The sequence below is a fragment of the Sorex araneus genome, chromosome 3 (genome assembly GCF_027595985.1).
Source record: "Sorex araneus isolate mSorAra2 chromosome 3, mSorAra2.pri, whole genome shotgun sequence".
Classification (NCBI taxonomy): domain Eukaryota; kingdom Metazoa; phylum Chordata; class Mammalia; order Eulipotyphla; family Soricidae; genus Sorex; species Sorex araneus.
Window position 1 is genome coordinate 173,869,029 of NC_073304.1, and position 24,459 is coordinate 173,893,487.

Sequence of the window (24,459 nt, forward strand, 5' to 3'; positions counted from 1 at the left end):
CGGGCGCCGGGTTTTTGGCTCTGTGTTGCTTGGCGGGGCCACAGTTGGTGGTACCAGCTCAGGGCTTCCGCTGGGCAGGACTCGGGACCATGTAGCACATGCAGTACCAGGATTGAAGCCAGGCCCGCTGCATGCAGGCAAGCGCGTTCTCTGCTGGACCATCTCTCCAGCCCTGAGTGCCGGCTTCTGGACTGGCTGTTCCAGTCGCTGATGGAACCGAGACTGGAGCTGGGGGTGATGGGGCAGGGGGCATTTTCACTGACCCCGAGTGCAGGGGCGTGAGCTGCACCCCGGTGTTCGGGAGGCAGGAGCGGAGCCCCAAGGCATTGCTGGAACACTCATCTGAATGAGGTCATCCCAATTTTCCCTTAATCATAACACTGTACAGTGATCCAGCCTGGGGAGGAATTGTGCTGTTTGCAGTGTATACATACATATAACAAGTCATTGTATTTCTCTCCGAAGTAAATAGAATCTTGCGTCAGTTTCATTTTCAAAACGATTCCGTCCGGGACCTCTGACCCAGATGGACAGCTGAGGCAGGGGAGCTGTCTTTGCAGAACCCCCACCCCTTTTCCAGACCCCACCCCAGGCCTGCAGAGACTCTCCCTGTGATGGGACTAAGGGTCCCAGCACTGTGGGCCTATTCCGTGAGTGAGTCCTCTGTGGCAGGAAAAAAAAATCAACTATTGATCTGCTAGCAGCCTCGTTTATATTTCAAGAACTCTTTTTTTGTTTAATTTTTTTTTTTTGGAGGGGTGGGGGAGCCACATCCAACGTTGCTCGATTCTTCCTCCTGGCTCAGGAATCGCTCCTGGTGGGCTCAGGGGACTATAAGGGATGCGGGGGATCGAACCCGGCCCCTTAAGCACTCTTTTTAACACACAATTGAAAAGGACGTGCTCTCTGTTATCCCAGATGCCAGAGACTGAGTGTTTTGGAATGCACCAACTCTCCCTATTTTTTCTTTAACCCTCCCGGGGTCCAAGTACTGTGGCCGGCACTGGGTGCCCCGCGCCCTCAGAAGTGGCTGTGGAAAGGAGGATGGAACATGAAGGACAGGGGCGCCCACCCCACCCGCTGCCTCTGCTCACACACAGCCAGCACCCGCGCTCCCGGCTTGACTCACCGTCGTGTCGGTGTCCTGTCTGCCGTCAGGCCAGGAGTGTGTCCTGAGGCACCTTGGGGCGTTTTTTCCTCTCACCCTTGAAGATACTGAGAGGAAGCCGCCCTGATGGCAGGAAATGAAGCCCGAGCCTCCAACCCACTGGCTGCAGTCTGCTCCATGCAAATAAACCTGCGTTTCTTGGCAGGGGCCTCGGCCACGTGCTCAGAGGCACTATTTCTGGACACCTGTCACGCAAATAGGAAGTTCTTGTCTCCGCAGAAGAGGATGACAAATATTGGATTCTTTTCCTGGCGCACTCTCTTCCCATCAGACTGGTGAAGAGCTAATCCTCACAGGCAGATACGGGTAGGTTAGCTGAGAATATTCACCATTTCCTGTTAGGTGGTAGGAAGAAACAAATCTGGAGGCACGTGGAGCCTACTCCTGGCGCTGCTCTCGGGGACCACTCTGGGCTGTGCGTAGGGGCCAGATGTGGTGCCGGGGATTAATGCCGGCCAGTCCGTGCAAGGCAGGTGCGTTACCCGGCATACTGTCTATCTCGTAGGCCCCAGAAAGAAAAATTGTTTTAAATTAATGTCCATTTTAGTATCTATGCCTCCCTTATAGGGCTTGTGGCTTTAAACTTGGTTTTAAAATTATTTAATAGAACTACTTAATGCCCGTGTCTTATCGATCCTATTGCTTCTAGCAAGCAAGGAAAATATTAGATATATTGTTCAATTAACATCATGATTTGCCTGTGTCACTCACATTTTAGGCACTTAATTCTTAACTGTAATTATTGGGTTTTTTTTTTTTTTTTTTGCTTTTTTGGGTCACACTTGGCGATGCTCAGGGGTTACTCCTGGCTTTGCACTCAGGAATTATTCCTGGCGGTGCTTGGGGGACCATATGGGATGCCGGGGATTGAACCCGGGTCGGCCTCGTGCAAGGCGAACGCCCTACCCACTGTGCTATCGCTCTGGCCCCTGGGGTTTCTTTTTTTTTAAGAAAAAATTGAATCACGGGCCAGAGTGATGGTACAGTGGGTAGAGCACTTGTCTTGCACGCGGCCAACCTGGGTTTAATCTCTGGCATCCCATATAGTCCCTCGAGCACCACCAGGAGTAATTCTGAGTGCAGAGCCATGAGTAAGCCCTGAGCATCACCAGGTGTGGTCCAAAACAAAAGCAAAAAAAAAATTTAATGAATTTAACCATTTAATAAATTAAATTTTAATTTAATTAAAATTAAATTTAAATTTAAGTTTTAATTTAAAATTAAATTCATTAAAATTTTAAATGCATTAAATTAATTTAAATGAATCAAAGTTACAAAGGTTTTTTTTCCTTTAAATTTTTATTGAATTACTGTGAGGTAGACCCTTTCACGCGGCCGACCCGAGTTCGATTCCTCCACCCCTCTCGGAGAGCCCGGCAAGCTACTGAGAGTATCGAGTGTGGCAGAGCCTGGCAAGCTACCCGTGCTTATTGGATATGCCAAAAACAGTAACAATAAATCTCTCAATGAGAGACGTTACTGGTGCCCGCTCGAACAAATCGATGAGCAACAGGATGACAGTGACGGTGACAGTGAGACCCTTACAAAGCTGCTTATGATTGGATTCCAGTCATACAGTGTTCCAACACCCATCCCTCCACCAGTGTACATCTCCCAGCACCCGTGTCCCCAGGTTCCCTCCCCTCACCCCACCCAGCCCATCTCTTTGGCAGGTGTTTTTTTTTATTAAATTTCAGGCACACAGTGTTCCAACACCAGTCCCTTCCCCAGTGTCCAGTACACTCACGAATGCCCCCAGTTTCCCTCCTGCCCCCACCGTCTCAGTGGCAGCACATTTCCTAACTTACCCCCCCACACACACACTCACACTCCCCCAGTTCTCCTGCTCTTTGTTTCTGTGGCCTTTGGACATTTGCCATTCCCCTAGGAAGCTTCTGTCTCTCCCACATGTGAGAGGCATCATGCTGAGTCTGTTCTTCTCCCTCTGACTGATTTCACTCAGCATGATACTCTCCAGATCTACCTCCATAGCCACACATTGCACGATTCCATCTTTTCTTACGGCTGAGTAGTATTCCATTGTGTAGATGCTGTAGTTTCTTTATCCAGCCACCTGTACTGGGACCTACTTGGGCTGTTTACTGTGACTAGTGCTGCAGTGAACACTTAGTGCAGATGTCTTTTCTGCATTGTGTTTTGGGACCTCTGGGGTCTACTCCCAGGCGTGGATTTGCTGGGTTCTATGGAAGCACAATTCCTAGTTTTTCGAGGAATATCCATATTGTCTTTCAAAAACAAGTTGACATTCCTGGGGCTGGAGCCATCGTACAGTGGGAAGGGCATTTACCTTGTGAGCGGCTGACCCAGTTTCAGTCCCTGGCATCCCATATGGTCCCCCCGAGCATTGCAAAGAGTAATTCCTGAGTGCAGAGCCATGAGTAACTACCCCTGAGCATCAGTTGTGGCCCCAAAAGCAAAAACAAACAAACAAACAAACAAAAAACAAACCCGATTGTCATTCCCACCAGCAGTGAATGAGGTTCCCTTTTCCCCACATCCGCTGACTGTTGATCTTTTTGCCTAGTGCCAATATTTCTGGTGATGATACCTTATTTTTTAAATTTACATTTCCCTGATGACTAGTGATGTTTATGAGTAAATAACTCAATGCACAACCCATACAACACCCCCCCCCCCACACACACACACACCTCACACACATACCCCATACTAAAACACCCTCAGCAAGACTGGAAAAAGTTGAAACTTGGTTTAGGTCATCGTATCTCAAACTTCCTGGTCACAGCCCCCTCCTAGCCGCAGGCCCCCTACGACTCTCATGCCAGTGCACTCCACTTCCAAGATGTTGTGTGTGTGTGTGTGTGTTTGTGTGTGTGTGTGTGTGTGTGTTTTTAACCTGTAGCCCGTTTGGTGTATCCTGAGGGCCATGGGAAGGATATGGCATAGGGTCCCTGGGTAAGAAATGCCCGTTTAAGGGGCTGGAGCGATAGCACAGCGGGTAGGGTGCTTGCCTTATACACGGCCGACCCTGGGTTCGATCCCCGGCATCCCATATGGCCCCCCGAGCACTGCCAGGAGTAATTCCTGAGTGCATGAGCCAGGAGTAATCCCTGTCATTGTCGGGTGTGACCCAAAATAAGAAAAAATAAAATGCCCTTTTAGGTTCAAGGCACAGACGGGCTGAGTGAACACAGAGACGGACTGGGTGGTTGGGGGCGGCCTCTGCTGGGAGCTGACCTTCTGCACCGTTAGGGATGGACCCGCGTCTCCGGGAGACTTGCTCAAGGTTGTGGTTAGTGTGGACTTGAACCCTGGGCCGAGAGCCGCGGCACATACCTCCCATGCCGAGGCCGCGCCAGTTACGAGTGTGGCCTTCTGTCCACCAGCAGATGCTCTGCCCACCGCAGATTTCTGGGCGCGCCCTTGTCGGGGTGGCACGCTGGCTCAGAGCCGGCGGTCAGCGCGCGTCCAGGTGAGGCCGGAGAGCGAGTGGAGCTCCAGAGAGAGAGCCCCTCGAGGCAGCTGGCTGTGGGGGCGGCAGTGCTCCCTCCCAAAGAACCCGGGTCCCCAACACCATCAGCCACCGAGAATCCTCCTGAGAAGAAACCAGGAGGTGAGGGGGCGGGGACGCTCTGTCCTCCTTTCCTCCAGCTGGCCTCAAGCAAGCGGCTCTGCAAGGGATCAGAATGGTGAGCAGTGCCCGCCTGGGGGTGGGGGGCGGGGGTTGGGGGGGGCTCCTCTGGCCTGGGGGGCCTGGTGGGCAGGTGGAGAGGCAGGACCCATGGATGGCTGGAGAGACACACGGACCCGCAGGCGTTTCTGCCCCAGGCCCGGGGATACTTGTCTGATCTCGGCTCAGGATGTGCCCAGGTGGCCCACAAGAGCTGCCTCCGCAGACGCAGGGCGCAAGGTGCCCTGGGTTCTTTCTGGAGGTGAGCCAGGGGGACTGGCCACCTGCTGGGCCCAGAGGGCAGTTCTCACGGGCTTGGAGGCAGCCTCCCACGAGCTCTTGGCTTTCTTGGTCCCTTGAATTTGCTTTAGTGCCACCGACCCCAGTGGCTGGGAGAGGCCCAGCGCCAATGCCTGGGAGACCCTGTGGGTCTTTGGAGTGGAGGGACACTGGCAACCCTGACCACCCCCCACACACACACCCCCAGCTGAGTGTGGCTGTAGCCTTGCTCCTCCTGGGGGCAGGAGGCTGGGGGAAGATTCTCAGTGCTGGACCACCCTCCTGTTCTTCCTCTAGCACTGGAGTCCTGGGGTCACAGGGAAGCTTTTTTGTTCAGGTTAAGGGGTTAAGGGGCCCGTTGCTCTCAGGCATCCTCACCCTGCCGGTGGGGGAGGGGGCGGGCTGGGCTCCCGAGCCTCCAAGCCTCCAAGCGGGAACCTGACACAGACGAACAGACCAGAGGCCCGTGCGGGCAGCCCACAGGGACTTGTAGTGGCCGAGGGTGGAGAGAGGCACGAGCGAGGGGGCGGGAGAGGAAGGGCATGGCGGGGAGCCCCTGATGGGCACTGGCCATCTGCCGGCCTCTCTCTCGGTGGTGCTGTGGACTGCAGGTTTCCCCGCTGCAAAGGGGGGAGGGTCAGGCCGAGCTGGCGCGTCCTGAGGCGGCTGCTCCCCACCCCCCCACCGCCGCTCCATCGCTTCCTGACCTCCAAAACGCTCCTTAAATATAACACCCGGCGCCTGACACTCCCTGCCCGGGAGCTCCCAGTCCCCGGCGTGTGACTGCCGCGCGTGGCTCTGCCCCAGATTTGCCAGGTCCTAGCTGCCGGGTTTTGCGGCTCCATGGCCCCAGCCCTCGGGGGGCGGGGGTGGGGGTGTGTGACTGGGAACCCAGGAGCCCCCACCCGCCCCAGGACACAGGAGCACCTGGAGAGTGCGGTTGCACAGAGCTGCTTGGGGAGGCAGGAGCCCTGCTGGGAGGGGGGAGTCGGGGACCCCTACACCCCCTCCTGTCCCCCCACGCTGGCATGCACGCCCTTTGCCCTTTCTCCTCCCCTTGGCCCTACTACTCTCAGGTCCTACCAGAGACACACCTGTGGCGCAGAATCAGGGGCAGGAACCGGGCTGGGGGGAGTTAGTTAGGGGACCTCGGGAGACCCAGAGAGTCAGAGCAGCAAAAGTAGGAAGTCAGCGAACGCCCTCTTCACCCCGGATCAAACGTGGAGGGAGCCGAAAGCTGCTCCAGCAGAGAATCCCAGGGGCATCCTGGGCTGCCCCTGGCCTCCCCAGGAGGAATGACACCAGGTCTCTCCTGGATTTCTACTTTTTTTTTTCTTTTTTGCTGTATAGTTTGTAGATACGAAGGTGATAGGTTTTTTTGGGTGGTGCCCCGACCCCTGGACAGCAGCAGGCCTTGCTCAGTGGGTCCCCATAAAGTATTTGATGCAAGATGATGCAGAGAGAAGAAAGGACCCAGCGTACCTGACACCTGTCCTGCCCGTCCCTCAAACGTCACCCTTTTTCTCTCTTGCATTTGGGCCGCACTTGGTCTTTGTCAGGGGCTGCTCCTGGCTCTGCCCAGAGGTCGCCCCGTGGTGCTTGGATGACCCCGTGGTGCTGGGGCTCAAACCCAGGACAGCAGTTTGCAAAGTACATGCTCAGCAGTCTGAGCTATCTCTCTGGTACTTACTAAGCAATATTCATTTTTGGCAGTGCTGGGGATCGAACCCCGGGCCTTATGTGTGCGAAGCAAATGCTCTGTTGCTGAGCCCCATGCCCTGGCCCGCAACCCCAACCCCAGCACCCAATCTTTCTGAAAGCTGAATTAGTCACATCCTTGTTTCTGCATTTTATGGGTATAGGTTGTTCTCTCGCTCTTCTGTCAGCTACCCCGCCTCCTGCCAAGAAGTCACGGGGATACAGTTTCTGTTGATTTGGTTTCTCCTGTTTACCTGACTTTTACTTAACTTTGTTGCATGTGTTGGTAACTTACAGGCTTCATGCAGTAACCTGATGGGACCCAGTTAAGTACTTCTCCTGTGCGCAGTTGACCTCTGTTTTCTGTCCCTGGTCTTTTTGTTCTCACCAATCGTAGTGTTACCTTTCCGGGCAGTGGGGAAATTTCTCTGGCAGGCCCCTAATAGGGTGAAAAGACTCAACCCTGCCATAGAGGCAGGCTGGGGCAGGGTAGGGGGTAGGGGGGTGGCAGGAGGGAAACTGAGGGCATTGCTGGTGGGAAATGTACACTGGTGAAGGGATGGGTATTGGAACATCTTATGACTGAAACCCAATCATGAACAACTTTGTGGCAGCATCTCATGGTATCGCTGTCACTGTATCACTGTCATCCCATTGCTCATCGATTTGCTCGGAGCAGGCACCAGTAACGTCTCCTTTGTGAGACTTGTTGTTACTGTTTTTGGCATATTGAATATGCCACGGGGAGCTTGCCAGGCTCTGCCGTGCCGGCGGGATACTCTCGGTAGCTTGCCGGGCTCTCCGAGAGGGGCGGAGGAATTGAACCTGAGTCAGCCGCATGCAAGGCAAATGCCCTACCCAAGGCAAACGCTCTACCCGCTGTGCTATCGCTCCAGCCCATCTCAAGGTGATTCGATAAAAAAAAAAAAAAAAGGATTCAATTCAGTGAACAGATTCAATCACATATGTAGGTCGCTGGTAGCTTCTAGAAAAACCTGGTTTTTTCGTGATCAGATGTGCTGACTTTTACTCTGGTTGAACTGATCCACCGTCTGCATTCCGGGCGTTGTTTTCGGGAGTTGCTCTGGAAAGCTGAGGGCAGCTACTGTGGAAGGATGCATGGGTTGGGGCCTTCCCAGCCCCGCCCCCCCAGGTAGTTTTTCCTCCTTTGCTCACTGCCCAGATTTGTGACAAGCTTCCCGGAAGACCCTGGCGAGTTCTTTCACGCCCTGTGGCCTTGTGGGCCTGTCAGTCAATTGTCAATTGCTGCTTGCTAAGGAGCTCCTCCTCCCTTTTCGGGGGTGATCTTGGGGGTTGTCTCCTTCCACAGGGTCCTTGCGACCCTAACAGGCTGGGGTCTGTGGCCTCCACGAAGCCCCTTCTCTTTTTGATAACTTTCTGATAATGGTTTCTCTTTTTGCAAACATTTCTTCCTGCTTTGTAAATCTACTTTATCTAGCAGTTCCAGTTGCAGGAAGACCCATTGGGATAGTTAGTCTATCACATTGCCAGCCTTCAGAAGTTTGGTTTTTGTTTAAAAATTTAAAAACATAAAAAAAAAATTAAAAACACACACACAAAAATAAAAACAAAAAAAACCCTTCGGTTTTATTTAGATTTATTTAAATTTTATTTAAATTTATTTAATTTTTATTTTAAATTTAAATTTTTGTTTTAAAAAATCTTGCTCTTCCTGATACAGGACTATCAAGGAGGGGCCCGAGAATGAGGGTCACTAATCAGCCCACCCTCAGGTTGATCGGGAGCCTCCTTCTCAAACCAGGGGGGTTGCGACCCATACAGGTAACTAGATGTGGGGAGTCATGAAAAATTTAGCAACAGCAAAAGGTTTCTGAATGCACCAGGATCAAAAGTTAATTCAAAATCAGTCATGCATGAGGCAGTGCAGCCAAAGTGTTTGTGACAGCAATTTTGTTTTTGTTGTTTTTTGTTTTCTGGGTCACACCCGGTGGTACTTGGGGTTTCCTTCTGGCTCTGCATTCAGGAATTACTCCTGACAGTGCTTGGGGGACCCTGTGGGATACCAGGGAACCGAACGTGGGTTGGCCTCGTGCAAGGCAAGCATCCTTCCAGCCTTACTATCGCTCGGACCCCTGGTGACAGAATTTACTTGGGTTAACTTCCTTGGACAACTTTTGCACAGGGGCAAAAGTGAAAGTCCTCTTGAATCTGTCCTGATAACACACAGGTCAAGGGGTCCTTCAAAGAAAAAGAAAAGACTGCCCCCTTGGACCGAAGCGGGGGAACACCCATAAACAGAGAAATGTTTTATGCTGCTTGATCCAAGGCGATCACTTAATTTGGGAAAAGATGGCTATGTGAACTCATAATTTGAAATTCTCTTTTTTTGGGGAGCCCAGAAATGGAGCCAAGGCTTGAGAGCTCCACAAAATTCCCAGTTTCAGGGTGGGGGGAAAAACCAAGGGGGAATTCCAAATCGATCGCACATCACTGGTCACTCTCCCTGCCTCCTTCTTGTTCCATGTTCCTCATTCGTGCATTGGCACACCAGCTAACAGCCCTGCCCTAAGGGGGAGGCAGCTGGCATGGCGGAAACTCCTCAGAACCTGTTGCCTGGATGCTCTTTGTCCTGGGTCTCTCGATGCTAAGTCAGGTCTGGTTGAGAGGATTTTCTAGAGACATTGCGAGCCGGAGCAGCCTGCATGCAGACCCCAAGCCTGCGGCTTGCTGGCCCTTTGCATCGGCAGTTGGACATCCCACACTCCTCAGATATTCGGCTACAGGGCCCAGAAAAGTTGGGTGCCCTCCCCATCTCCCGCCACCTTCATGGTGCTGCTCTGCCTAAGTCCATGAGCTCATGCACGTGAGTGGTCAGCGTGATGCTCGATGTAATAAGCCCATGGCAGATTCTGCAGGTGGTCAGTGTGAAGTGCCTGACGTAATAAGCCCATAGCAGAAGATTCTGCCTAGTGACCACGGAGGCAAAATGGATGAAGACGAAAAGGACCGTAACACGCATAGTCATGGGTTAAGTGTGGTCTTGGGCTTAAGAGAACATCTACCTGTCACTCTAAGTGACATCTGTCAGGGGGCAGGACCCCAGGAACGGGGATCCCCGAGAGGGAATTTTCTCTGTCGGGAAGAACGTGGTGTCCATTCTATTGCCCCCGTCTTGGAACCATGCTGTCAGGGGTAGGGATGGACTAGTGGACCTGTAGGCATGTCCTGAAGTCCGGGCCCATGTCAGTGGTGGGCACGGAAGACCCTCTGCTGTCCAAGATTGCTTTGGGAACATGTGTCTGAATGTCCGGACGGTCCTCCGGGGGCTTTTGCCGGATCATCTGGGCATGGACAGAGATTTTGAGGCTGTGGGATGTAGCGGCTGCAGCCAGACACCTGCCCTCACACCAGCACCCAGCGACGCCGGTCTCTGGGCAAGGCGACCAGGCCCTGCCTCGGGAACTGGCCCTTGAGGAAGAGGAAGGGGGAGAAAAGCTGACAGGTGCCCTGTGTGTTCCCACTGGGGCTTCCTTCTCCGTTTGCCCATTAAAAGTGTGTGTGTGTGTGTGTGTGGCTTTAGGGGGTCAGGTGTGGACACAAGCTGCGCCCCAGGGCATCTGCAGACTGATGGCTTTGGGGGTGCGTTTGGGGGGGGGGAGGCTTCTGTGGGTTCAGTTGGAGGTTGCAGCCTCCTAATTAATCCCCTCTTTGTTCATTCTCATCCATCCGCATTACTGACCCAGATAGTCATCAGGGAGGGTGAGAGGGCTGGGCAGCCGGCTGGGGAGGGGAGTTTGGCGGGGGGAGTGGTGTGCACCGAGCAGCTACCCCCTTCCTGAGCGAGAACTATCTGGGGAAGCTGAAGTTGGCGTCTCCTGGCTTCCTCGCTGAGCTGGTCTTGGGACCTGGGATTGGTGAGAGAGGAGGCCTGAATCCTACCCCCAGGTCATGGGGCCACCTTAAAAGGCCACCTTAAGGGGCTGGAGCAATAGCACAGCGGGTAGGGCATTTGCCTTGCACACCCAGGTTTGCCTTGCTGACCCAGCATCCCATATGGTCCCCTGAGCACCGCTGCCAGGGGTAATTCCTGAGTGCAGAGCCCACGAGTAAAAGCTGTGCATCACCGGGTGTGACCCAAAAAGCAAAAAAAAAAAAAAAAAAAAGTCCACCTTAAAAGGCCTCCGAGCAGCCCTCAAAGTGGTGGCAGCAGACAGAGCACTGTGCAGGGAGCTCCAGGCCGGCCCCGCCTTGCTGCCTGGGTGGGTGGGGGTGAGGAGTCATTTAAAATGTTCTCACTGGCGGGTGGGGGGGGGGGAGCCCTAATGCTGACACCGGGCAGCTCAGCCCACTTGATTTCCCCAGATGGAGGAGGCTGAGGGGGGCACAGTGCCTCTACCCCCAGGAGAAAGGAAGCTGCCTCTGTGGCCGGGCGCGACCCCTCTTTGCCCGTGTTCCTCTCCCTTCTCCAGTCCCACATTCCTCGCCCGCCCTCTCCCTGACTTTCTCTCCCGTCCTGGGCCAAAACATGTGCTGTGTCTTTAAATGGGCGGAAGTGGCTGGCAGTGCTGTGCTTGGGTACTGCATTGATTAGGAGATTATATGGAGCTGCGGAGCTGGGGCCGGGCTCCCGGCGCGGCTGCTCGCTCCCTGGCCGCCCGCAGCCCCTGCCCACCCGAGGCCGCCGGCTAGGTGGGTGACCAGCCTGCCTGCCTGTTGACAGCAGCTCCCAGGCTCGCTTTGCAGCTCTGCTAGCCTGGCCCATCCTCACGGGGAGCTGGCCGGCCGGGTGACCGTGGCGGCCACGGCGTGCAGGGGCAGCCCCTGGGCTGCAGAAGAAGCCGCCGCCGCCGTCCTTCAGCTCTGGGCCGGGGAAGGGCGAGAAGGGGGAGCAGAGGCAGCGCCCCTGGCTGGCTCGCACTCCCTCCCCCACCCACTGCCCTCCCGCCACCAACGCCCACCTCTCCGCTGCCGCCACTCCGCTGCTGCTCTCTCCTTTCTCTTTCTGTGTTCAAGTCACATTACATGGGATTCTGCTCTGTGGGGACTTCGTCATCTTTTCCAATATGTCCTGGGACCTCGGGCGCTGTGCCGGGGATGCTGAGGCCACGGTGGTCCGTGGCTGCACATGACTGTACTGATGAAAGGATTCAAGCTCTCCTGGTAAGTGGGAAGCCGCCCCGGAGGTACCTCCCCCCCTCCTCCCTCCTCGTGGCTCTCCCCGCGCCCCCCGCCCCCTCTCCGCATCCTTACCGTCTCCTTCAGACGGGGCTGGTGGCGTGGAGGGAGGCACGGGGGACCACGCATCCTGCAAAGTTGGGCTCCCCCATCTGGGCTCCTCTGAGGGCTCTCTCCTGGAGGGTCTGGGGGAAGAGGGGGGCTGTGGAGAGACGCAGCCGCAGACCTGTCTGGTGCTTGCTGGGGGTTGCGGGGCCCTGCTGGCTGAGGGAACATGATGAAGATCCTTTTCAGGGCTGGCCTGGGTTCCGGGCAGACTCCTGGTCGCGAATCTCTCTGCCCAGGCAGGCGGTCAGGCCCGAGGAGGACTTTCTCATCCACCCTTGGGGCAGTCAGGACTGGCCCCAGTCCTTGTCCCTGGAGCCTCCTCGGCCCTGGGGTGGAGGGTCAGCACAGTCTGACCACTGTGGACTGGACGTGTGGGGAGCTGTACCGCGGCCACTCAAGATTCGAGTGTTTTTCACCTTGCGTTTGAAAATGAAAATCCTTCTCCCTCCTGCCCCTTTGAACGTGATTTATTTGTGTTTTTAATCTGGCTCCGAGATGGGGGAGATTTTGCTTGGTAAACTTTGTCCGAGCAGTGGAGCAGTGATCTGCCCTCCCTACCCCTGCAGCTGCTGGAAGGCTTCTCTGCTCTCCTCCAAGGGGGGTGTGGGCTGGAGAAGCCCCCTGCAGAGCTGAGTCCAGCGGGGTCCCAGGGGAGGGAGCGAGGGAGGAGAAGTCATCTCTCCCCCGAGGCTGGTGTTTCAGGTCGGGTCTGGGATAGGTATGATGGGGCGCTTTCATGCCTGGAGTCCTTCCTGGACTGGGCTGAGGCCACATCCCGCTCTCCAGGCCCCTGCTGGGGTCAGTCTGTCCACCTCCTTCCTTCAAGTGGGTCCTGAACAGACACGTGGAAGGGGCAAGGAGGAGCTCAGTGCTCACGAGCCCGGAATATCCGCAGGGGTCCGAGCAGCGGCCAGCAGCCTCTGCCAGCAGCCTGCAGTGTGTCGGGATCTGGGATCCAGTGGCGGTGTGTCGGGATCTGGGATCCAGTGGCGGTGTGTCGGGATCTGGGATGCGTGGCTCAGTTTGGAGCCCCCATGCTGAGATGCGCTTCTCCAGGGCCAGCTTTTGGGGGTCTGCAGCCCAGGCCATGCCCACACCCCCAGGGGCCCCTCCGTGCCCAGCGCTCAGCTCAGCTGGCCTTTCGGGTGAGACTTCTCCATCACCCCACCCCGGGGGGGGGGTGCCTAGAGAGACGTTTGCTGTTGGAAACCAGCCGTGGTCTCTCTGGCCGCGTTTCCCCCCAAGGAAAGCCATGTCAGCCCAGAGCTGTCCCGGGAAGCCCTGTCCTCTCGGGCCACATCAGGTGTGTGAGGGCGGAGACGCGCGTGGTCGGGCCACGGAGGCTGGCAGCTCCCAGGCCGGCCGGGACGCGCCGTCTGCTCCGAGGCAGATGCCACACGCCGGGTTGCACTGCGTGGGGATGTGGGCACGAGACCAGCCTCCTTTGACCGGGTCCCTGCCAGGTGCTCCCCATGCTCTCACGGGGCGGCTGGGCCTGGGCGCCAGGACAGGCAACACGGGCCAGCTCGTCCAGCGTGCCTCGGCTGCCCATGGAAGGGGACGGATGATTAGTGACCTTTCTGTTTCATTTCTAGAAACATTTCTGGAATGCCTGATATGGGTCTGTGGTATAAACACGCGGCTGCTGAGAATGACGATGATAACAATGACGGGGGGGGAGGGGCGGCCACTGTTGGTGGGGCGCTTCCATGGGACCCGGCCACAGTGGCCTCGCCACATGCTGAGTCGCTGGGGGGTGGGGGCGGGGCTGAGGGTGCATTGTCCTGAGCAAGGGGACTAGGGGTGGGTGCCTGCCTGGTGCCAGAGGGGTTTCCCTGCTCGTCCACCCTGGCCTGTCACCTCCCCTCGGGATTTATAGCACAGACCTGTGTGCATCTTTTTAAAAACTAAAACTATTATGGAGCCAGAGCAATCATACAGCAGGGAGGGCATTTTGCCTTGCATGCAGCCGACCCAGGTTCAATTCCCGGCACCCCATCAGGTCCCCCGAGCACCGCCAAGAGTCATTCCCTGAGCATCGCTGGGTGTGCAGAGCCTGGAGTCAGCCCTGAGCATTGCTGAGTGTGGCCCCTCCCCACCCCCCAGAGCCCAGAGAAACCTCCCTGACAAGGTATTTACGCAGACAGAGTGTCCCACGTGGGGGAAGTTTAAGCGAAAACCTCTTTTCAAAGAAAACTGTTTCATGGTCTCTCTGATAGTGGTTTGGCTAGTCCCGAGTGAGTGGGTAGAAATGCCTTGTCTCATCCTACCTTCCTCTGCTCTGTGAGGCGGCCCATTCCCACGCTGGGATACGGCATGGGAGGGAGCCTGGGCTCGGGCACGCGCTCCTTAGTAGAAAGGCCAGGGTGCCGACTCTTTGGACACAGCCACTGCTTCCAGGTGGTCACCACCATGGCCACAGCCGCATGTATTAGACCCATGCCCAGGGGGGGCGTGGACTCAGGGCTCCCTCTGTCTCCCTGTCCCGTCCTGCTTGAACTGGCACAACCCCTTTGTGGGATAACTGGCCCGGGAGTGGTCTAAGGCTGGCCGGCAGGAGTGGCCGGCCGTGGGGCCTCACCAGGCTTTCGTAGGGAACGTTTCAGGGTGTGGCCCACCCATGGTGGGCACGTGACCGGTGCCAGCCGGGATGCCTCTCCGCGCCTTCTCTGCGGGGATTCTGGGCTGCAGCCTCCTGGGAGTTGGGGAGGAAGCTCAGGGCAGAGATGGAGGAGAGAGGAGGTGGCGCAGACCGCCCTGTGCCGGAGCAGAGCTGGTTGTCATTGGAGGTGTGAAGCCAAGATTTTTTTTTTAAAAAAAAAATTATATTTAGTTTAGTTTTGTTTTGTTTGAGTGGGGCGAGGCACACTGGGCGATGCTCAGGGGCTACTCCTGGTTCTGTGCTCAGGAATGACTCTTGGAGATGGCCAAGTGCATTTTTTCCAGAGAACAATGCAGAGAGAGAGAGAGAGAGAGAGAGAGAGAGAGAGAGAGAGAGAGAGGAGAAAGAGAGGGAGAGAGGGGAGAGACAGAGAGGGAGAGAGAAGAAGGTAGGGAGAGAGAGAAAGAGAGAGGGGGAAGGAGAGAGAGAGAGGGAGGGAGGGAGAGCGGGAGCAGAACTTCAGACACCGAGAAGGCCCGAGTCTCATGACTGCTGCCCATGCGGGTTGTCTTGGTCCCAAAAGGCCTTGGTTGACTGTTATGACATCCGTCTTGATTCTCTGTCCTCGCATTCCTGGTCCTCACCTCTGTTGGGGTTGGTGGCAGTTTCCCCCAGCCCTGGGGCAGGACGAGGAGAGGCGCTGAGAGCCGCTGCCTGCAGGGCGGGCGGTGCTGAAGCCCATCCCGGCCCCTCCGCCGCGTGTCTCTGGGTACAGCCTCGTTTAGGCTGCACTGGGGCCTTTTGGCGGCAGGGGAACATGAGATTGGCCGTGGGGGAGAAGTGTGGGATTTCCATCACTGGAAGATCAGGACAGATTTCTCAATCCTCTGAGCTTCCTCCTGAAGGAAGGATCCTCTCTCAGGCCCCAGGCCTCGGCGGGGACCTGCAGAGACCAGGGTTCTCGTGCCAGGTGGCTCCCCGGAGTCAGCCGGAGAATCGGGATGTGCCGCCACCCTCTGAACGGGCCATACGGCTGCTGGGAAATGATTCCAGAACTGGTCCGGCCCCGTCCTGCGAGAAGCCGGTGCTTTCTGTCACCAGAAGCAGGCACTAAAAATAAGCCTCCATTTGAAAAGCGTCCGTATGCATCGGCACACTCCCTGCGGCAGGCGCACCCTCTGGCTTGCTTACTTGGCAGGAGAGAGCTTGGAGCTCAGGGGTCTGGTAATTCAGGGCACCCAGTGCTCCCCGGCTCGGAGCCTTGGAGTCCCTAGAGGGGCCCGAGGGAGCGGGAGAGCGCAGGGCAGTGAGGGAAGGCGGGACTCTTCCAGAACTCCAGATTTCTTAGAATCACAGGCCTCTTCGGCCTCTCCCCAGCCAACACCCTTCTGGGGTCTGCAACCTCCCTTCAAAGAAGCCACAAATAGCAGGATTTGCTTATCACTTTTTTTTTTTAATTTTTTGAGCCATACTGGTGATGCTCAGGGGTGACGCCTGGCTCTGCACTCAGGAAGAACTCCTGGCGGTGCTCAAGGGACCCTATGGGATGCTGGGGTCGAATCCGGGTTGGCCTTGTTGCCAGGCAAACGCCCACCCCGCTGTCCTCTCATTATTCTGGCCCCTATTATCATCTTGTACTGAGTCAATGTGATTTGGTCTTCGAATGGAGGCTTCTGGAAGCCCGAGATTGTGTCAGATCAGATTATGAGTACTTGTGGTTCTTCGCTGCTGGCTAGGAATGCCCTCCCGTCCATTAGGAGACTTCCTGTCAGCAGATTGCATTGCTGGTAGAAGGGGCCGAGGATTCCAGAGAGAGAGCTCAAGCAGGAGATGAATGCTGCTGACCGGCTGGACAGTCCCGCGGGCCGGACACTTCCTCTCTGAGTTGCTCAACGAAAGGTTATGATGAGCTCGAGATTACTGAGGTTTTTATATCTACTTATCCTTCGGCTGCTCTTTAGTTTATGTTTGCAGAAAGAGACCGATGTCTTATCCGAGGACAACTGAGATCCTGGCGGAACTTTTGCATCCTTGGGCTAGAGGTCAGCATATGGGCGTGTTCTGTACGGCTTGCCAGCTAAGAGCTGTTCCATACCTTTCAGAATGGGTGCGGGAAGCAAGACTGGTATTTTTAGCTCTTGTTGGATTTTGTTTTTGTTTCGTATTTTGAGCCACACCCGGCTGTGTTCAGGACTTAACAGGATTTACTCCTGGTGGTGCTCAGAGGACCATATGGGGATGCTGGGAATCAGAGCCGGCAAGTATCCTACCCGCTGTGCTGTCTCTCCTGCCCCAGACTGATATTTAGAGATGAGTGAAAGATGACATGAAATTCACATGTCACTGGCCAGGACTAGACAGATAGCCATGCTCATTTGTGAGTGGAGAGCCAGTGTCTTGCATCCATGCCCTGGTATCTGAGTCCAAAGAGCCTGGTGATCACAAGACCAAAATATCTCCTCTCCGGTGCTGGACGCTAAGTTTGCACCCCCTAGCTTAAGTAAACAGAGGTTCTTCTCAAGTGCAACAAAGTGTTTTGTTTTTACTGGGTGCTTCCTCCCTTTTACTGGGCACTGCCACAGTCATAGGGATGGTGATAAGAATGTAATAATAACATTAACAGTGTTGTTAAGTCACAAAGCAAAGAATACTAGATAGTAGAACTCCGCTGTGTTACATCTCAGATAGTCTCGGTGCTGTGTTTTTGGAGCTAAGTTCTGTTGTACAGAGTTTTCAGTTTAATCTCTCTGTGCTTCAGTAACTGTCAGGTACAGAGAGATTAAGTAACTGGCCCAAGGTCACGCAGCGAAGTACAGGCTGGCAGACCGATTTCTGAGTCTGCTCTGAACAGCTTCAGTGGCAGAGAAATCTGAAGACAGGCTTTGGCCTGTGGGGAAAAAAAAGAAACTCACGTTCATGAAAGCTTAGAGTAAGATGCTAAGGCAGTGTTTTCCGACCTCCAGGCCACGGGCACTAAAAAAATTTTAAGCCTAGTGTTGTAAAAGTCTCTAAAGACCCTCGTGATACGGTTTTCCAGGAATATCAGGAGTAAGGAACCACGCAAAGAGAGGGCTGAGTGAAGAAGCGAGCTCAGCTGGCCTTTGGAAGGTGGCGGGGGCTGGCAGGGGGCAGTGAGGTCTGATCAGCGGGTCTAAGGGCAGGACAGAAGCAAGGAGGAGCTGCAGGGACCAGGAGGAGGGCCTGGCAGAGCGTGCTGTGGGCTCCGTGGGACAGAACGACCGGCACCCACCTGTGGCTCCATGCCTAACCCTGTGAGCAGCTGCTCTCAGCCATGGGAAACGCTTCGGCTCAGGACGTCCAGGGGAGGAGGAGATGTACTGGACGTCTCGGCTGAAGGACCAGGCACTGGCCCGATGGGCAGCATGTGGGAACAAAGGCAAGAAGAGATTGAGAAAGGACGGTGGCAGATGTTTAAACGTCTAGGGATTATTGAAACCATGTTTTCACAAGGCTTTTGTTTGCTTGGTGTTTTGTTTTGTTTGGGGGCCACACCCAGCTGACTCCTGGCTCCACACTCAGGGGTCACTGCTGGCAGGGGTTCCTAAGGGGATGCGGGGGATCCAACCTCAATCGGCCACATGCAAGGCTAGCAATTTGCCCGCTGGACTATCACCCCAGATTCTATTTTTTTTAAAATCTGGCTGGAGCGATAGTACAGCAGAGTACAGCGGGTAGGGCACTTGCCTTGCATGTGGCCAACCTGGGTTGGATCCCCGGCATCCCATACAGTTCCCCCAGCCCTGCTGGGAGTGATCCTTGCCCGTAGATTCAGAAATAACCCTTGAGCACCAATGGGTGTGGCTCAAAAGTCAAAGCAAAAGCAAAACCAAAACAAACAAAGCAAAAAAAACCCAAAAAACCAAAAACCCAAACCCCCAAAACTCATAGGTGGTATTTTTCTCATGTGACACATAAGGAAGTGGAACCATTTAAATGTGGTGACAAGACTGCATGGTGAGGGACCCAGACTACGAGGAGTCCCTGAGTTAGTGAGGAAGGGCCTTGGGGTAGAAACCTGGACCGCCAGCGTCAGCCTCCTAACTCTGGGCTGGGGATACTCGCCTGGCCAGGCCCTCGGAGTGAATGTGTCCAGGGGAGGGGAGGCCCGCTGGCTGCTGACCTGGTGCCCGTCACTTCAGTGCGGACCCAGCACTGCTGCTTCGGCTCACGGCACGCTCTGCACGCAAGAGATCGTGTGTGGTGGATACCTAAGGGATACACGGCTTAAAGAATCAGCACCGGCTCCCGCCATCCTCTTAGACCGTTACGTCAACCCCCTTGCGCCCGCTTGGTGGTGAGTGTTGTCTTAAGACTTCTAAGTAGGTGAATAGGTTGGACAAACCCCCAAGACAGCTGGTCTTGGGAATTGAGCTTGGTCTGGGTTCGGGAGTGTGGGTCTGGGGTTCCCCACCTCAAGGAGCGACTTGTACCTCCGTGTCCTCACACTGGGGTGAGTCTCTGCCGACGCTCCCTCCCAGGGTTTGGAAGGTGAGGCTGTTCTGCTCCTTTGTGGCCATTTGCTAGCCGACAGCTCGCCCACCATCCCACAGCTAGCCCCACTTCCCTCCAGGGGGGTAACGTGGGAAGTACCTTGCAAATGTCAGCTGCTCTTCAAACCTCTTGTTCTCTCTTTGTTTTGGGTTTTTTTTTTTTTTAATCTTTTTGGGTCATACCCAGTGATGCACAGAGGTTACTCCTGGCTCTGCACTCAGGAATTATTCCTGGCAGTGCTCAGAGGACCATATAGGATGCTGGGAATCGAACTCGCATCAGCAGCGTGCAAGGCAAATGCCCTACCCGCTGTGTTATTGCTCCAAACCCTCATTTTCTCTTTGGCCTTGAGTCATGGTCTTTGGCCTGCAGGCATTGAAAATCCACCACGATTTCTCACACCCTAGCCATCAGCAAATACTATCAGTCGACTTGGCCCCACTTGTTTTCGTTGTTTATTTGGGGTGGGGGTGGCAACACTCAGCAGTGCTTACTCCTGGTTCTGTGCTCAGGGATTATTCTTGGCAGTGCTCGAGGGACCATACGTACATACCTGGCGCCAGAGATCAAACCAGGCTCGGCTAGCAGGCAGGACAAGCACCTTGATGCTGTCCTGTCTTTCAGGCCCCCTGACCCTACTTTTCAGGCCAGCCATGCCCAGTGTCACTGCTATAGACTGTCTGTCTCCTGCCCCTCATGGAGACGGGGCAGGGGTCACATCACAGGAAGCTGCGCACCCGAGTGTGTGGCTTTGGACAAGGTCCTGGCGTCCACCCTGAGTTGATGAGACGAAGCTGCGCCTTTGATGGCCTCGTCTCCCCGGGCACTTCAGGCCCCCGGAGCTCGGGACTCTTCGAGGCTTCCCCCCTCCCGTGCGCCTCTCCAGTTCCCAAGCTCTTGCCTTTTATTCCTTGTTGCTTGATTCATCTGTTCTATTGCACTTGCCTTGCGCTTGGAACAGGCAGATGAGTGAGAAGTGCTCCTTATCCCAGAGGGGCGCCTCCAGTGGCGGGTTGGGGCGGGGTGGGGGGAGGGGGCAGGAGCTGCCCAGCTCCGCTGCTGCCGCTGCCGTGTGGAGCAGCAGCGTCCTGCATCTTATAGGAAAATTCCACGGAGGGACTCAGATGTCTCCCCTGCTGTAGTGCAAATAGATTTGTCTTTCAGTGAAGATCTTTTTTTGGACCCTTTCTTCTGAGGCTGGGAGCCTCTGTTTCATAATAGCCTCCCTGCAGCGACCTCAACTTTTTATCCCCCCTGAATGCTCGGAGTTTGTATCCGGTGGGGTTATGACATGAAATGCAAAGTGCCTTTGTTTTCCAGTCATCTTAGCTTGATTTATTTATTTTGCTTTTTGGGCCACGCCCGGTGATGCTCAGGGGATACTCCTGGCTCTGCACTCGGGGAAATTATTCCTGTTAGGGCTGGAACCGTAGGGGGTGCCAGGGATCAAACCCAGGTTGGCTGCGTGCGGTGGCAAATACCCTAGCCGGTGTAGTATTGCTCCAGCCCCTGAAATGTACCTTTTAAATTTATGTATTCAATTTACATTTGGTAAGAGGCCTAGAGAAATGATTTTGTGTGTGTGTGTGTGTGTGTGTGTGTGTTTGGGGCTACACCCAGCAGTGCTCTGGACTTGCACCTGGCCCTACATTCAGGGATCACTCCTGGTGGGCTCAGGGGGACCATCTGGGTGCTGGGGATCGAACCCAAGTCAACCACATGCAAGATGAATGCTCTGCCCTCTGTACTATCTCCCTATCCTTCTGGTGTATGTGTGCATGTGTGAAATATTTTTATTTTTTATCAACCAGTAGTCCCTCCTTCATGCTCTTGCCTTCTTTGAGAGAAACAAAGAAAGTATCAAGTATCTTGCAGGCAGCTCACCAGGTTCCATCATCCCTGCCTCCACATAGGGTTCCCCTGAGCATCGCCAGAGCCACTCCTGAACACAGAGCCAGGAATAGTCCCTGAACATCATCAGTCCAAAATATAAATAAATAAGCATGTCAAGTAAAACAGGCCTCTCAAAGGCCTTTTGGTCCTAGGAGCCGACCCCTTTCCTTTCTCCCAAGCAGTCTGTGTGTAAGACACATCTCTGGCTGCACTGAGTGCTCTTCTCTTTGGCGGGGGGGGGGGGGGGGAGGGGGGGGCGGGAGGCCACATGTGGCAGGGGTGGGACCATACCCAGCAGTACCCAAGTGCTATTTCTGGCTCTGTGCTCAGGATTTGAATCTGGGTGGACCGCGTGCCAGGCAAGCACCTTCACCCCACCCTGTCTCTGCAGACCCTGAACTTTCTCCTTCCTCTCCATAAAAATTAGCACCTGCGGGGCTAGTTCAGTAGTGTAGCAGGTGGGCTGCTTGCCTTGACATGGCCAACCCGAGTTCGATCCCCAGCAGCCCTGTATGGTCCCTGGAGCCCTGAGCACAGAGCAGAAGCAAGCACTCAGCACCGCCCGGTGTGGCCCATGAAACCATGAAACAAATGAACAAACAAACACACGAGGACCTGGAGTGGCAAGTGCTCAGCCTCGTTAAAAGCTGGGCCTTTTTAGCTGCATAACTCAAATCGGTTTTCTGACTCACCGCAGTCAGATCTCTCCACTTAAGTCAGACCAGTTTTGAGCTGGTCATTTGTGCTGTAATTGCCAGGTGTCACCACGGGCCGCTAAAGACAGACCTTAGGCACCATGCCAGGGAGACTGGCAGCCCCAGGTCCACCTGGGTCCTAGATCCTCCCAGGTCCCAGGTCCCATATCCGCCCGGGTCCCAGATCTGCATAAGGTGCAGAGAAGGGCTCATCCTTCTCTTCAGGACTGAGCTGCCCTCCTCAGACTACATGCCCTTGACCAGCAGTTCCCCGGGGGCTTATGTGCCACTTTCCTGCTGGTTCCTTTCAGCCCCGCCTGTTCTGTTCTCTCTGCTGTCTGATTTATCCTCTGCTCTTTCCCACGATTGTCCACTGTCTTCCTTCATCTCCTTCCCCAGCCTTGCTGTGCCTGTCACAGTACCCAGTTGACTAGTCCCCTTCTCTCAATTCTGTTTTTTTTTTGGGGGGGAGGGGATGGGAAGGGTGTTGGAATGCTCAGGAATTTCCCCCCAGTGGTGTTCAGGAGACCATATGCAGTGCCGTGGATCAAATCTGAGCCTCCTGCTTACAAAAGCATGTGCTCTGGGCCGCTTAGTTATCTCTCGGGCCCTATCAGGAGTTTCAACTTGTTTGAGTTCATTTTTCTTGTGCAACACAAGTTGTGAGGGTTGTAAAAAAGAATGATAACATAAAAAGGCAGAAGAAAATATTTGGCCCCAATGCCAACCCTTCAGTATCATCACAGCTAACATTTTGGTTTCTGTTCTCTGAAGAATCAAATAGAATCTCCATGCATATGCAATGATGGAATATTCCTTCTGAGAGTAGCAAGCAGAGACGCAGAGGTATTTGTCCAGTCTCCTCATTTGGCGATTTCTAGTTCTCCAGTAATAAAAATAACACCATGCTAACAATTTACAGATAAAAACTGAGAAGCCTGATTTCTAGGTCAAAGCCTTTTGTTTGGGAGCGCCAACTTGCCCTTGGGAAAGATTGTTCCAGCTTACACACCCACCAGCAAGTTTGCCAGGGATCATTCCTTTCCTCCCCTGTCCGTGCCCACTGGGTACCACCCCCCTCCCCGCCCGAGTCTGCTTGGTGTTTGCAATATTCCACAAGTGATATTGCAGAGCTGCGTTCCTTTCCGTGTGTTTGATTGCGGCTAACGTGCTTTCCATTTCCTTATTACCCATTTGTATTTTCTTCTTGGAGTTGCTGGCTTTGGTCTTGCCCCACTTCCTGTTGAGATTTGTCTTTCCCATTGTTCATGGCTCTTAATCGAATCAGGATCTGAACCTTTAGTCATACATCACAGATAACTTGCCCTGGAGTGTTTGCTGGTCGCTTTGGTCTGTAGGAGTTTTGTTGGAGTGTGGTTAAGTCACTCTTTGCCCTTGGTGCTCTCAGTGATATTATCCCTGGACGGTTTCTCCCACCTTGAAGAATGTACTTGCTCCACCTTTATCTTTCTTAGCATCCTTCTTTGATTATCTTTTAAATTTATACATCAGCCCCACTTGGATATAGAATTGAATACACTTTTCATACAGTCCAGGTGACTGAAAAAAATCTAGTCATGGCATGGGGGCAGAAGGCACGTCAATGGGCCTTGTCCACTGCCCTCGCTTGGACCAGAACAGCGGTCTGCGCTGGGCCACAGAATAATGGTCTGCCCTGGGCCATCCGCGGTACAAGTTCTGGAAGCATCTCCGTCATGTCTGTGGCACTAGGCTGCTTTGGCGAAGAGCGGGGTTTGCTGGTGAGATGGTGACGGTGTGCTGCTTCGCACAAGCTCATCCCACCTCGGCTGGTCAGTCTTCGAGGGAGTGACTGAATGGGGATGTGGACAGCAGGGCCACGAGGACGGAGCGCGCTGGCCCAGCAGTGTCCACAGCTGCAAGGCAGGAGAAGGAAAAGCAGGAGAGGGGTCTTGAGGAGGTGAGAGAGTGTGAGGCCAGAGCCCGCTCACCTTCGCCAGCTCTCGGGAAGGCAAAGTCAAGAGTGGGTCCAGCGGGAGATTTCCTGGGTACCCGGGGTGGGGGGGGGGTCTCCGGGGACTTCTTGGAGGCAGCAGGACCAGAGAGGAGGCCAGGCAGCTTCGGGGACACCTGTGGAATGAGGCTCTTTTACGCAGTGATGTCACTGAACAAGATTTCTTGGCTTTGCTTTTGCCTCCTTCTCTTTGAATCTCAGTGTTTCCTCATTCTCGGCCTCTCTCTCTCTCTCTCTCTCTGTCTCTCTCTCCCCCCCCTTCTCTGTCTCTCTTTCGCTCTCTCATTCTCTCGCTCTCTCACTCTCTCGCTTTCTCTCGCTCTCTCGCTCTCACTCTTAGTGCCATTTAGAAATTGCCAAGATCAAAAGTTGCTAGCGCAGTTGAGAAAGTTATTTTAGAAGTGCTCGCTCGTGGGCGGGAAGGCACCGGGGAGCAGGGGGCGAGCGGCAGGACTCGCAGTGGCCCGAGGAGAGGCCAGCCCGGCACCCTGCTTCCCACGCGGCCCTGGCTCCTGGCACACTCTCCCCGCCCCCTTCCCCCCGCGGCCACTGGTGTAAGCACGCAGTTTCCCGGAGCCGTGGAACTGCTTGGGAAGCTGGCCACCAGCTGGAGAAAGGACCCGGTGCCAGGTGTCCACCCTGCCATCACTCTCTCCGCTTCTCCCCCCACCCCCCTACCCAGCCATCAAGGCTCAGGAGTGC

The 24,459-nt window shown here is 54.8% G+C and overlaps 1 protein-coding gene across 12 annotated transcripts in view; it reads left to right on the forward strand.

The window, feature by feature from the left end:
* GRAMD1B (GRAM domain containing 1B) overlaps positions 1–24,459 on the forward strand; it is a 214,273-nt gene that overhangs the window by 135,635 nt on the left and 54,179 nt on the right. The window contains exon 1 of one of the 12 annotated variants that reach the window (XM_055132841.1): positions 11,347–11,939. The exons of the other annotated variants lie outside the window; for them this stretch is intronic. Within the exon in view, the coding sequence (XP_054988816.1) occupies positions 11,905–11,939 (35 nt within the window). The 5' untranslated portion in view covers positions 11,347–11,904. Of the gene's footprint in view, positions 1–11,346; positions 11,940–24,459 lie in introns of those variants that run through there. 12 annotated transcript variants of the gene reach the window in all.